Here is a 13,385-nt window from a genome sequence, read left to right on the forward strand (position 1 = left end):
GCTTTCAGGGAAAGATAATCAGTGAATAACAACTTAAATTCTGGTCTGTTCCTCATTAGTCTGAGCCTCAGACATCACGACCACGGACCGTTGGCAGAACGTCTGATGCATTTGGCACACTTAACTGGAAACACTTCAGGATTTTCGAAGTCGTCATCTGGTTGAATTCTACAGAATGTCTGGGAGACGTGTGTGTTGCGTTCTCGTGGAAGAAAAAAGCCATCGTGTTTATGACATTGTAACTGACAATGAACACTTACTAGGATCAACTAAACGCTGGATTTTTTTAAATGTATGTGAAGTTCGCAGCTCCATTGTTGCAGTCAACTTGGTCTGTTATAGTAGGGACATCGACTTAACATTTTCACGGCCCTAAACGTGACGCGAAACAAAACAAACTGTGATTGGTTGCATTACATGTGAGTCAAACGTCCTCTTTGGTGGTCCTTGGACAATGAAAGCTGCGATAGAGTCCAGACCTTCTGCCGTCTGTCTGAACGTCTGGCTGTGAGAGACTAGTTTCTCATAGAAAGCTATCATATGGCTTCAGAAGACTACAGAACAATATGAAATGCTTGGTACTTTTATGATGCTTATGTGTAATTTTTTGGAGCTTAATAATGTAAACAAATATTCAAGATAAAATTATAAGAATTAGAAAACTCATATTGTTCGAGCGCTAATCTGAATACTGACTGGCATACTGTACGTCCTCTCAATTTCTATGATGATTACAGCCCTCAGTTAAATCTACTTTATATGCTAAAGAGCAGCGTGAATATTGTGCTAAAAATGTGTTCCACTGAAGAAAGAAAATCATTAGAATGACATAACGGTGAACAAATGATGACAGAATTAGAATTTTCAATGAACTAACCCTTTAATAAGCACTAGTGTGGATTATTCATTGATTATGACTTTTTCATTTCATTCAGTGGAGTAATACGGTCACTCAGGGTGACACTGTCAGCCGTGTGGTATTATCGGTGTCATCTAAAGAAAGGCTCTCATCTAATTGGATGGAATAGAGGATTCAAACCGACATGATGATGCTGAAATTGGTACGAAGCCAACATTGATTTTCATTTATTGCACTAATGGCTCATTTTGATTTAGGCCATAACTCTGACTCTTGGAGAGATGAGAGGAGATGTCGTTCGTCGAGGCCAGACGGGCCAAAAACAGCAGCATTAACATGATGAGAGGGGAGTTGATTGGACTGGCTGGTAATTGTGGCGCATTACGGTGTGTGTTTATGAGAAGTGTTGTTGATCTGTGAAGAGCAGAGGAGGTTACGGTCATGTAAACGTTCATGCTACTTATGATTACTGCCATCATCAATGTCATCATCATCTATATAAACCGCTCATTGACACCTCAACACCTTCAGCATTTCAGGAACCATTGGGTGCCAGATGTGACTAGCTAATAACCATTTTCTACGAGACACAATCTTCATCTACAGGGCACTAGGTGGCTCAGAAAGCCAAATCTTCCATAGGGTTGTTATTTTTATCTCTAGATGTTTCATTTGAAACACTCGTACAACTAAAAAGCATAATTATTTAAATCTATTAATTAGAATGACTTCCCCTGAAGAACAAAATAAATTTGCCATGGAAATCTGCATAAAATGATATAAAAATCCCCATTATGCAATCACCAGCGCTGAGAAAAGTAACAGGTGTCATGTGACATCACCTTAATTTATACCTGAATTGTAGGTGTGGTCAGAATAACCATAATTACGAGATTCTGACTTGTAAAAGGCATTCACGTCCTCGTAGAAGACGGAATTATAACTTGTAAACTTTTCTTGTACCACCTGACCGCTGCAGATTCATTATGCCATTGATAGTGTTGCCATTGAAATGCATAATTCCGTGACAGCTTCAAGTACAGTTAAGAACATCATAGGTTGTCATCTCGTAATTACGGCAATTATAAAATTAAAAAAAAAAATCTACATCATGTCATCACTGATTGGTCTAGTGTTGAGAAAAGTAACAGGTACCATGTGACATCACTTGAATTTAAAGTAACTTTAATAGCCACTGAACTGAAGTGGTTATAGTGAAAGCAGATTAGCCAGATGCATTGTGGGTAAAAGGAAGAGGCAAACGCTCCTCTTACCTTAGTGTGAAGTTTCGACAGCTGTTTTTCATCCAGGTGGGTCTGTGTGTACACTCGCCTCTTGTAGCGAAACTGACAAAACAAAAACCACAGCATGGATTAGCCTTAAAGCACTATTAATATCACAATCTTAGTCCTCGCTGACATTGTTGTTCAGTCAGTGATGGTCATGTTTGCTGAAACTGTTATGTGGAGGGTGACAGAAAGGGTGTTTGAGTGTGAACTACTGTAATCATAACTGTGAGCTTCTAAAACATCTGCACGTCTACATTACTGCTGCACTCAGGATCACAGCCCTCTAACAGAAAACCTACTGTGAATCAACAAACTGCATATTCAGGCAAAACATGCTGAAAACAAGCAGAGCTGCAGAGGAACATGACACATGAGTCTTTGAAACATGAGCGAAAGAGGAAAATACAAAAATCAATATAAAAATGGATAAATTGCTCTAATTTTGCTCTAAAAAAAAGATAAGTGACGACTGATTTACACACTGATTTAAGAAAAAAAGTCAAAGTTAAGATCAATCGAGTATGTTTTACAAAAAAAAAGTCTTTCTACTTCAAAATTTCACATTTAATTCAATATGTTCAACATTTTTCAGTGTATAAATGAGGAAAGCTGGGCGAACGTCAAGATTTCAGTGAATATGACTTAAATTTCAGTCTGTACAAACACAGGTTTGAGGGTTTGAGAGTAGAGGCCATTTTAATTTTGGTGTGAACTATCCATTTAAATACCAAGATAACTAATAGAAAACAATACTCTTGGGTTGAGAGGGAAAAAAACAGCATTTCAACCATGACAACAAAAGCAAAGTTTAAGAAACTCAGAGGCAGACTAGAAACTCAAAGTAATGTATCGCTGTCAAACTCGAGGCCATTAACAACCGCCTCAGGAACAACCAAGTCAAAATGTCATGATCAAACAGAAACAAGTTGAAAGCTCACAAACAACAAGAGTGAATGGATCTTACACGCTCAGAACTCACCACAGGATCCCGCTGCTGCGCTACACATCTCTCTGGCTGTGGGCAGTTGATGTACAAGCGAGCCGACACTATAATTCTCAGCGCTACCCAAAATTCCTCTGTCCTGCACCGCAGCGCCATCAATCTCAAAAGACAACACCAACTACAACACCATAGTGCAAAACATCACTGCGAAACAGCCATGACTTTGAACTGCAGAAGCGAACGCTGTACACAAACCCACAAGCCCATGAAGAGGGCAGGGCGTTGCGAACACCCACAGCTCCAACGCTCTCCTCCACTAAGATCTGACCATTCAGATATCCCCATCCCTCAATCTCAGTCTATCTAGCAAACCCACTAGGGCTGTGTTCTCTAGGGGAGTTTTGGAGGCCAGCATGTGTCAGATCTATAGACCAGCTGGTGTGTCGATGGAACTTCTGCTGTGTAGTGATGGTGCCTGAACTACGGGGACGGGTCTGAGCCATATGTACCATGTCAACGCTTCGCCAGGAGCAATAACAGCACAATAAACAATCGTGGACCATCACGTGCAGCAGGTTGCTTTGGGAAATGATGAAACACACAAACACACGCCTCTAGTTTTGTTTACACGCATGGTATATCACTCACGTTTGACAGTTTTGCTTTTTACCAGACAAAGAGTCTACAGCCATGGCCAAAAGTATATTGGCAGTGACATAAATGTTGTGTTTCGCAAAGTTTTCTTTAGTATTTGCATATTATTTTTTCCACGTGTTTCTATGGTATACTGGAAATAAGTCTTAAAGGCTTTTATTGGCAAAAACAATCAATATATGCAAAGAGTCAATATTTACATTGTTGACCCTTGTTCTTCATAACCTCTGCAATTCACTCTGGCATGTTGGATATTAACTTCTGGGCCAAATTCTGACTGATGGCGATCCATTCTTGCCTTTTTAGTGCTTGAAGTTGATCGCAATATTTGAACTTCTGCTTGTCCACATGCCTTTTGAGGATTGACCACAGGTTCTCTATGGGATTAAGATTCAGGGAATTGCCTGGCCACGGATCCAAAATTTTAATGTAATGATCTCAGAGCCACTTCATTATCACTCTTGCCTTGTGACATGGTGCTCCATCATGCTGGAAAATGCATGGACCATCATCAATACTTTTTAGCCATAGCTTTAGACACTGCATATTAATTTATCATTTTACCAGTTAAACATTTACCAGTTAAATTTCATGTATACAGGGAGATACTTTGTGATCCTCACATTCTAACCAGCAACATCAGCTGTAATCAGCAGTTAGCTTAGCATATCTTGTTATCGGAACCTTGAACTGGGACTGGAACAGGAACTGGAGCCTGAAACCAGAAAGGGAAACTGCAGCAACCCAGAGAAAAGCCTTTTGATATGTCCCGGGAAGGAGGGAGATGCAAATTGGCACCTTTCAGATCAAGTGATTTGATTGGCTGATGCTGTCAGAGATGGCCACTGGATGTCCCCTCTCTTGCATGAGATTCATTTGCATAGCTTAACGTTCATGTTTAGAACAATGTTCTTAAGGTGTTTCCTATGCATAATTCACTTTCCAAACCAATTTCAGATTAACCTAGGCATTGTGCTGAAAACGTAAAGACCAAACATCATTGAGTTATATTGAACTTTTACCTATGCATTCATGTATACCTTAATAGGTAAGTTTGTATATTTTGCATGTACACAAACAGCCCTCATTAAGTATATACAGATCTGTTAATAGAAATGGAGAAGATTTGCTCCGTTTGGTCCATTGTGTGTCCTTTGTGGCTCTAAGCCACATGGCAAACCTGTTTGGAGAATGGAAGTTAGTTCACACCTCAGGTCATAGGACTGAGGGACAGGGGTGAACAATGGGGAAAATGGTGATTGGATTAATCTGCTCAATGACATGCAAATGTCATCATTCTTCCCTTGCACAAATGTTCAGGGTGATTGTCTTTGCAGGCTAATCTACTAGTCCATCTATTTCTTTGTTTGTGGAACTTCTCTTGGAGGTGTGAGTTTTGGGGTCCTGTGCTTTTTATAATGGCAGATGAAAGGGGACTATTGATGTAAAGGGGGTGTCTGCCCTCATGTCTGCCTGCTGATCACTATATAAGTTTAAATTATTAAATATTATAATGAATTATTAAATATTATTATGATTAATATAATTAAATCATATGTATATAATATAATCACATTAATAAAATGTTAATTTTATATAGTGTGTTGCTTCGATTTATAGATAGATAGATAGATAGATAGATAGATAGATAGATAGATAGATAGATTTGTAATAAATTTGGCACCTAGGAGAGATTTGTAATAAATTTCAGCAACAAATTCAGTGAGAGCCTAACTGCATAAAGGAAATGATTTCTTTCTGTCATTTATCTGTTCACAACTGAAATATGGAGAGGCCATTTTTCAGAAGCCAACTGTTGTTTGCTCTCTCTTTCAAATGCTCTTTTCTCCACAGCCCCCCAAAAATCAAAATTGGAATGATAAATCAGGTGAAATAATAATCAGAGTATTCCTGACCACACAGGCTGACAGAAGAGGATGGAACAATGGAGATATACTCAGAAAGGCAGGGTGCCAAAATGAGATCTGCTGAACACACTGTAAGCACGCCAAGCTTTTATTTTACAGGTGCACATATTGAGCCTCAAGACCAGGGTGTGAATTATGGTGGGATTTGGGGGTATGACCCTCTAAGTAGGGCTTAAACTACTTTGCATTCTCTAATGTATATCCATACGAACAAATATCCAACAATGACCAAAACTTTCCTATTTAACATTTTAAAATGTACTTTTTTGCCCATTAGCTAACATTAGTTAATGCATAATCTAATAATGATCAAAACATTTGTTACAATATTCATTAATCTTTGTTAATAACAATAAAAGTTAATAATAATAAATCTGTTCCTTGTTAGTTCATATTAGCTCAGGTCCATATTAACAGTAATATTAACAGATACAATTGTTAGTTGTCATTGTTAGTTCATGTTAACTAATAATGTTAACAAATGGAACTTTATTATAAAGTGTTACCACTTTCTAATATTGACTAATAACTGATATGGGACCAATATATTCTGTATCTTTACACATCACAAAAACATGTTTTGATTAAAAAAACATTTAAAGGGGTCATGAACTACGTTGTTTTATTGTTTTATCAATAAATAACCATAATCCTAGCATTAGGATCCTTTGAAATGGTATGTTATTTTTAGTCCTGTATCGCTCTTCTCTCCTCGTCAACTCACTAACACGCCAGTGGGCGGGGCTATCATTGCAATGATGAAGTAGGCATTGATTTCTTCTGCGGAGGTGGTGTTTCACCTATAGGCACATTCAGGGACGAGTCGTTCGCTGGGGCTGGTGTCAATAAAAGCTTTTATTGAACTAACAGGGAAGTTTTCAGTTCTGAAACTTACAGGATATTCTTTAAGTATGATGACCTCTTATATATGAAAAGCTCAAGGAATTTTTCTCAATTCATGACCCATTTAAGATTGACAGTAAGCTAACTATGCTGGGGCCACTAGAACAATGAATAGCACAAACTCTAACAGAAAACTACAGAACAAAATTCTGTTCAAAACTCAAACAATTTGCACACTGGTCAAGAATGTGAAGTGATTTTATCTACCCATCTGTCAAACACTGTCTACAAATCGATACTGCTCTTTTACTTAATCATGTGTATGTGTCATGGACAAGACCATGAGGATCATATAAGAGAGGAAAGTAAAAGAAATCAGCGCCAAAACTAGGAGCTGAGCAGAAAATGAATGTGCAGCGGAATGGTTTACAACATGGCCACAACAGACTTTGAGTAAGGTCAGAGAAGACCACTCACCTCAAGGTATGGGACAGGAGAGATGTCAGGAAGTGGGTATTCCTTCAGTGTGCGCTGCTCATCCAGGAACTTTCCGGCTTTGCCGTTGTATGCAGGCTGGAAGAGTCCGTAGTTTAGCACATCCTTCAGGCTCTGGTTGAGTGTGCAGAGGATTCGTTGTTTAGACAACCAGATGGGCGACTCCACGTTAAATTTCATGCATTTCTGCAGAGGAAACACAAAGACAGACATAATGAGTCATAAAAAAAAAATCCCATAATGCAACTGCAAATATTATTACAATTTAAAATAATATATTTTCAAATTTAATTTATTCCTGTGATGTCAAAGCTGAATTTTCAGCATCAGAAATCACTCTAATATGCTGATTTGGAGCTCAAGAAACATTTCTGTTTCTTACATCTTCTTGTGACTTGTTGCTTTGTTCTTTTATTGTAGTAGTATTATTATATTATTATATATTATATATTATTATTATTATATAGTATTTGGGGGGAAACTAAGTTTACCATGATAAATATTTGGCACCTTGTTGATTTATTTGTAAATATGATGAATATTTATGTTGAATATGAATATAATAACTTTTCTGTACTAATAAACTAATTAATCTAATGTCTTTGGAGTTACTTATGCATGTGGCACTATCAAAATTTTCTTGTCTCTCCAGAAATATTTCTTCTTACCTCTTCCTTTCTTTCATCCTCTATCAGAGTTTACTCTTTGTGGAGCTTTTGCCCCAAAATCAGCAATGAAGATTTCAGAATGAACCCATTGACCAATCAAGTGGTGTATCAATAAAAGTCTCTCACCCGTGTCTTTGTCCTCTATACCACTACTAAGAACACACAGCCACTTCCTTTTCCACAACGCTGTAATTACTAGAGGCAGAGAACCAGCAGACCACCAAGACAGAAAGAGAAAGCAGGAGCAAGAGGCTTTCAGAGCTTTTGTTCACTTCTCCTCTCAGCAAATACAACATCAAATGCAGCTTTGAACTCTTGTCTACTGCATTTATTTTACCAGAGAGCCCAGCATTAAGGAGACAAAGATTGGGGGTGGGGGGTGGGGGGGGACATCAGTCTGAAACACAAACACACACACACACACACAAAACATAAAAAGAAAAGCGTCTCAGAAAGTTGTAATTGTGTGCAGAATTCCCCCGAAGGTAAGCCTGCGTTTCATTTTGCTTTCCCGGGGATAACAACAGCCTCCGCCACGGTCGTTCCTCTTGATTTTCAATCTTAAATTTCATCACTCTTTTCTGTGTTTATCTTCGCTCATGCTGACAGGCAACTAGAGCACATTCAGCTCTATTTAAACTCAGAACAAGAGGTAAACCAGACCGCTGCCAGACGACAACCCTCTATTCAACATGCAAATTGAACTGATGCTTCAATACAATAAAACAATAATCACACTTATATTCTTCTTTCTGACAAGAACCTATAGACACCACAAATGAAATACTAAAAATCATCAATAAAAGCAGAGCCAAGAATCAATTACAATTTTACAAAAAAGTTCGGCCAAGTGTATTTGTATATCGCAAATATTTACGCAAAATTTATTAGTACCGGTACTGAATGCTTTCATTATTAGAATGAATGCATTCTAATAAGAGCCGTATTGACAGCAGGAGTTAGGATGTGTGTATAGAGTGCTGCTTCCACTCCTTGCAGGGAGTAAAATATATACCCGCATTATTATTAGTATTAGTATTCCACATGGCTCCGGAGCCTTAATAAAGGCCTTCTGAAGCGAAGCGATGCGTTTGTGTAAAAAAATATACATATTTAACAAGTTATGAAGTAAAATATCTAGTTTCCGCCAGACTGCCTTCCGTATTCTACATACAATTCAATTTAAAGGATTACTCCACTTTTAAATAAACTTTTGCTGATAATTTACTCACCCCTATGTCATCCAAGATGTCTATGTCTTTCTTTCTTCAGTCAAACAGAAATTAAGGTTTTTGATGTAAACATTCTAGGATTTTTCTCCATATCATTCATTTCAATGGGCACCAAACGGTTGAAGGTCCAAATGGCAGTTTCAGTGCAGCTTCAAAGGGCTTTAAACGACACCAGACGATACCAGACGATGAATAAGGGTCTTATCTAGCGAAACGATTGGTAATTTAAAAACAAATAAAAAAGTTTAAGTTTTATAAGCACAAATGCTGGCCTTGCTCTTTTCTCCGATGCGCGTTCGTGACGTCACGTAATACGCAATTACGTTGAAAAGGTCACGGTTGACGTAGGCAGAAGTATCGAGTCAGTGTTTACGTTACAAATGTGCGGAAGGAGGATCGTATACACATAATCAAATGTCTTTGTGTCAGTTTATTGTTTAACCCTTTGAGCGGTGGCGTACGGTTCCACCAGAGCCATATGGGATTTAGAATGTTCAGCGACGTCACATAACTGCCAGATTCAAACTGTGCTTTCGCGCTCTGGCTGCGAGACGGACGCGCGCTCTCTTGTCATCACAGCTATGCAGTGTTTTCAGCCACATAATGTTTCTTTTAAGGTTTCAGACATTTAAATACGCATAAGCACCATTAAACAATACATTTGGAGTTGATAAAATACACACTGATGTCAGACGTCAGTGGAAGCATCAATAAACAGTGAATTCAAATATAATTTGCCGCCATTTATTCATATCAGACACACATAATGGGTCTAAGTAACTATAAAGTTTACTCTCTTATTCTTTCAGTTCACCAGCCACTTACTTGCATATATTTCAGGAGAAACTGATGTATTCACCTGCTGCTGTAAATCAGACTGACAGAACTCTGTGAACTGCAGTGCAAACTAAGATGGCGGCGCCCATCTCGCATTATAGATCAAGATAAAGATCATTTATAAAGGTTTTTAAACGACAAAACACACTCACTCACACATATTTGAGAACCGGAATATCATATAGTTGAAGACATGTACGCAAGTTTGCGAATATTTTAAATAAAAAAGGAAAAACAAAATAATAGTGATCCATCTCTCATACAGTGTTATTGTGGCTACGTTCAGCGCTCATGACACGCACGCGTCGCCATGGAAACAATAAGGGCAAACGTTCTAAAATAAGGGTCGCCTTAAAAAAAAAAAACTCACTCTGGCGGTCAGTTAGAATATTTTAAACTCACGCTTGAAAGGTGTGCGTATCCTGGGTGTTTTAATATTGGAAAGCCTAAAATAAATTTTTTGTCAGGACAGAAATTTGTGACTTTTCATAGATTTCCTATACACAATCCTGAGCGAATGAAACTGTGGTTGCTGTGGTTTACCGTGGTTTACCGTGACCTTTTCAACGTAATAGAGGGTATGCATCGACGTCACTTTCCCGCCGAAAACGCGCTCCCTCAGCTGGACCTATGAGCTGGACTAAGTGGCTAAAAAACCTGCCGCGTGACTGGATTTAATAGGGGAAACTGCGAAAACTCGAGTAAAACAAACGATTACACGCGATTGGACTCGAAAGTGTTCCTTGCAACTTGTCATATAAACCTAATCCATGGATATTGACATGCAGCCAGAAGTCGTGTTTCCTGACATTTATATGTGCCTGATTTCAACACCGGGGAAATACATAAAGCAAATCTGCCTGTGAATATTTTATATAACTACAATATAGGTAGGTTTAAATCTGAGTAATCACTTATATCAATGTTATATCGTCATATTGTCCAGCCCTAAAACATATAGTTTTATAGAATAGTTTTTGTCAGTGTTTATTTAAAAACACCCAATTATGCAGAATATAAGATGGAAAATATTTCATTGATGAGTTGTCAACATAATATATAACAATTCAATATATACGGTATGATTTTACCTCAAAATCCAACAATTCCACACAAAATGATAACTGCAAATCCATGTTTCTCTGCTGGAGTCCAGCTGTTTCTGTGACTTGTCACAGAACTCAAATAATTCACAGCACATAGAAACTCTTTCACCTAGATATTATCACATAGAGACTGTGTCTGTACCTCGAACTAGTAAATACAAAAAACTTCCGAAACCTTTTAAGGGTAAAAATTTAATTGATGTTCAAAAAATGAAAATCACAGATAAATCAGATAAACAAATGATAAAGCTTGGGTTACTGAATATTAGATCTATTTCTTCAAAAGCACTTATTGTAAATGAAATTATCACAGACAATAAACTAGACTTGCTGTGTTTGACAGAAACCTGGCTAAAACCAGACGATTACATTACTTTAAATGAATCTAGTCCTCAAGGTTATGATTATCGACACAATCCTCGACAGAAAGGCAAAGGGGGAGGTGTTGCTGTAATTTATAGTAATATATTCAGAATCATTCAAAAGAATTTCAAATATAACTCCTTTGAAGTGATGGTGCTTTATGTAACATTATGTAAGTTGACATTTGTGCTGGCTACTGTATACAGGCCACCAGGACACCATACTGACTTTATCAAAGAATTTGCTGATTTTCTATCAGAGTTAGTACTGGCTGCGGATAAAGTCCTTGTTGTTGGTGATTTTAATATCCATGTAGATAATAATAAAGACGCATTTGGATTGGCATTTGCAGACATTTTAAACTCTATTGGAGTTAGACAACACGTGTCAGGACCCACTCATTGTCGTAATCATACCTTAGATCTAATACTGTCGCATGAAATTGATATTGATGCTGTTGAAATTCTACAGCAGAGCGATGATATATCAGATCATTATTTAGTGTCGTGTATAATACAATTAGCCAAGGCTACAAAACCACCACCCAGCCATAAATATTGTAGAACCATCACGTCTACCACTAAAGATTGCTTTATAAATAATCTCCCCGAGCAGTTTCATCGCCTTAGTATACCTGACAACTTAGAAGAACTCGATGCTGCAACAGAAACTATTGGCTCTCTCTTTTCCAGCACATTAGATGCAGTCGCTCCTTTACGTCTAAAGAAGATTAAGGAAACTAATCCAACGCCGTGGTATGATGAGCACACTCGGGCTCTAAAACGAGCTGTTAGAAAAGCTGAACGTAGTTGGAAGAAAACAAAACTAGAAGTTTTTCGCCTTTCGTGGAAAGAAAAAATGATTGAGTACAGAACGGCTATAAGAAATGCTAGATCTACTTATTTTTCAAATCTCTTAATAGAAAACAAACATAATCCTAGGTATTTATTTGACACAGTGGCTAAATTAACTAGAAACAGAGATTCAACTGCTGACGTTTCCATAAGACCACAGCAGTAATGACTTTATGAACTTCTTTACTTGCAAGATTGATAATATTAGAGAGAAAATTAAAAATATGCAACCGTCTACAGTTTCGCTTCAGACAGTGCACTGTAGTGTCCCTGAGGTAAAACTAGAATCATTCGCCGCTATAGGAGAGGAAGAATTATCTAAACTTATCAAATCATCAAAATCAACGACATGTATGTTAGACCCAATGCCGACTAAACTACTGAAAGAAATGCTTCCAGAGGTCGTAGGTCCACTTCTTGATATAATTAATTCATCCTTAACACTAGGATACGTGCCAAAAACCTTTAAGCAGGCTATTATTAAACCTCTTATTAAAAAACCTCAACTAGATCCGAGAGATTTAGTAAATTACAGGCCAATCTCGAATCTACCTTTTCTGTCAAAGATACTAGAAAAGGCAGTTTCAACACAACTGTGCTCCTTTTTAGAAAGAAATGGAATCTGTGAGGATTTCCAGTCAGGATTTAGACCATACCATAGTACTGAGACTGCTCTCGTTAGAGTTACAAATGATCTACTCTTATCATCCGATCGTGGCTGTATTTCTCTATTAGTGTTATTAGATCTCAGTGCTGCTTTTGACACTATCGATCACAACATTCTTTTAAAAAGACTTGAAAACTATATTGGCATTAGTGGAATTGCTTTGGCATGGTTCAAATCGTTACTTATCTGACCGTTATCAGTCTGTAGTAGTTAATGAAGAGATGTCGTATCGCTCACAAGTTCAATATGGAGTACCACAAGGCTCAGTACTAGGACCGTTGCTTTTCACTCTGTACATGCTGCCCTTAGGAGAGATAATTAGGAAGCATGGTGTTAGTTTTCACTGCTACGCTGATGATACTCAGCTCTATATTTCCTCGCGCCCTGACGAAACCTACAAATTCACAAAACTAACAGAATGCATAGCTGACATTAAAAACTGGATGACAAGAAATTTCTTATTATTAAATTCAGAAAAAACTGATATCCTAATCTTTGGACCAAAAACTTCCTCACGAAAAAACCTTGAATACTCCCTAACGCTTGACGGGTGCTCCATTAAACCTTCGTCCTCAGTTAGGAACCTGGGTGTGCTCTTCGATACCAATCTTTCATTTGAAAGTCATGTTTCTAGTATCTGTAAAACC

The 13,385-nt window shown here is 37.8% G+C and overlaps 1 protein-coding gene across 1 annotated transcript in view; it reads right to left on the reverse strand.

Annotated features, from left to right (window-relative positions):
• The window catches only part of shank3a (SH3 and multiple ankyrin repeat domains 3a), a 390,305-nt gene that overhangs the window by 213,843 nt on the left and 163,077 nt on the right, over positions 1-13,385 (reverse strand). The window contains exons 4-5 of the mRNA XM_048169401.1: positions 6,994-7,197; positions 2,134-2,205 (exon numbers count right to left, since the gene is read on the reverse strand). Of these exons, the coding sequence (XP_048025358.1) occupies positions 2,134-2,205; positions 6,994-7,197 (276 nt within the window). The remainder of the gene's footprint in view (positions 1-2,133; positions 2,206-6,993; positions 7,198-13,385) is intronic.

This window comes from Megalobrama amblycephala, linkage group LG19, assembly GCF_018812025.1.
Source record: "Megalobrama amblycephala isolate DHTTF-2021 linkage group LG19, ASM1881202v1, whole genome shotgun sequence".
Lineage (NCBI taxonomy): Eukaryota > Metazoa > Chordata > Actinopteri > Cypriniformes > Xenocyprididae > Megalobrama > Megalobrama amblycephala.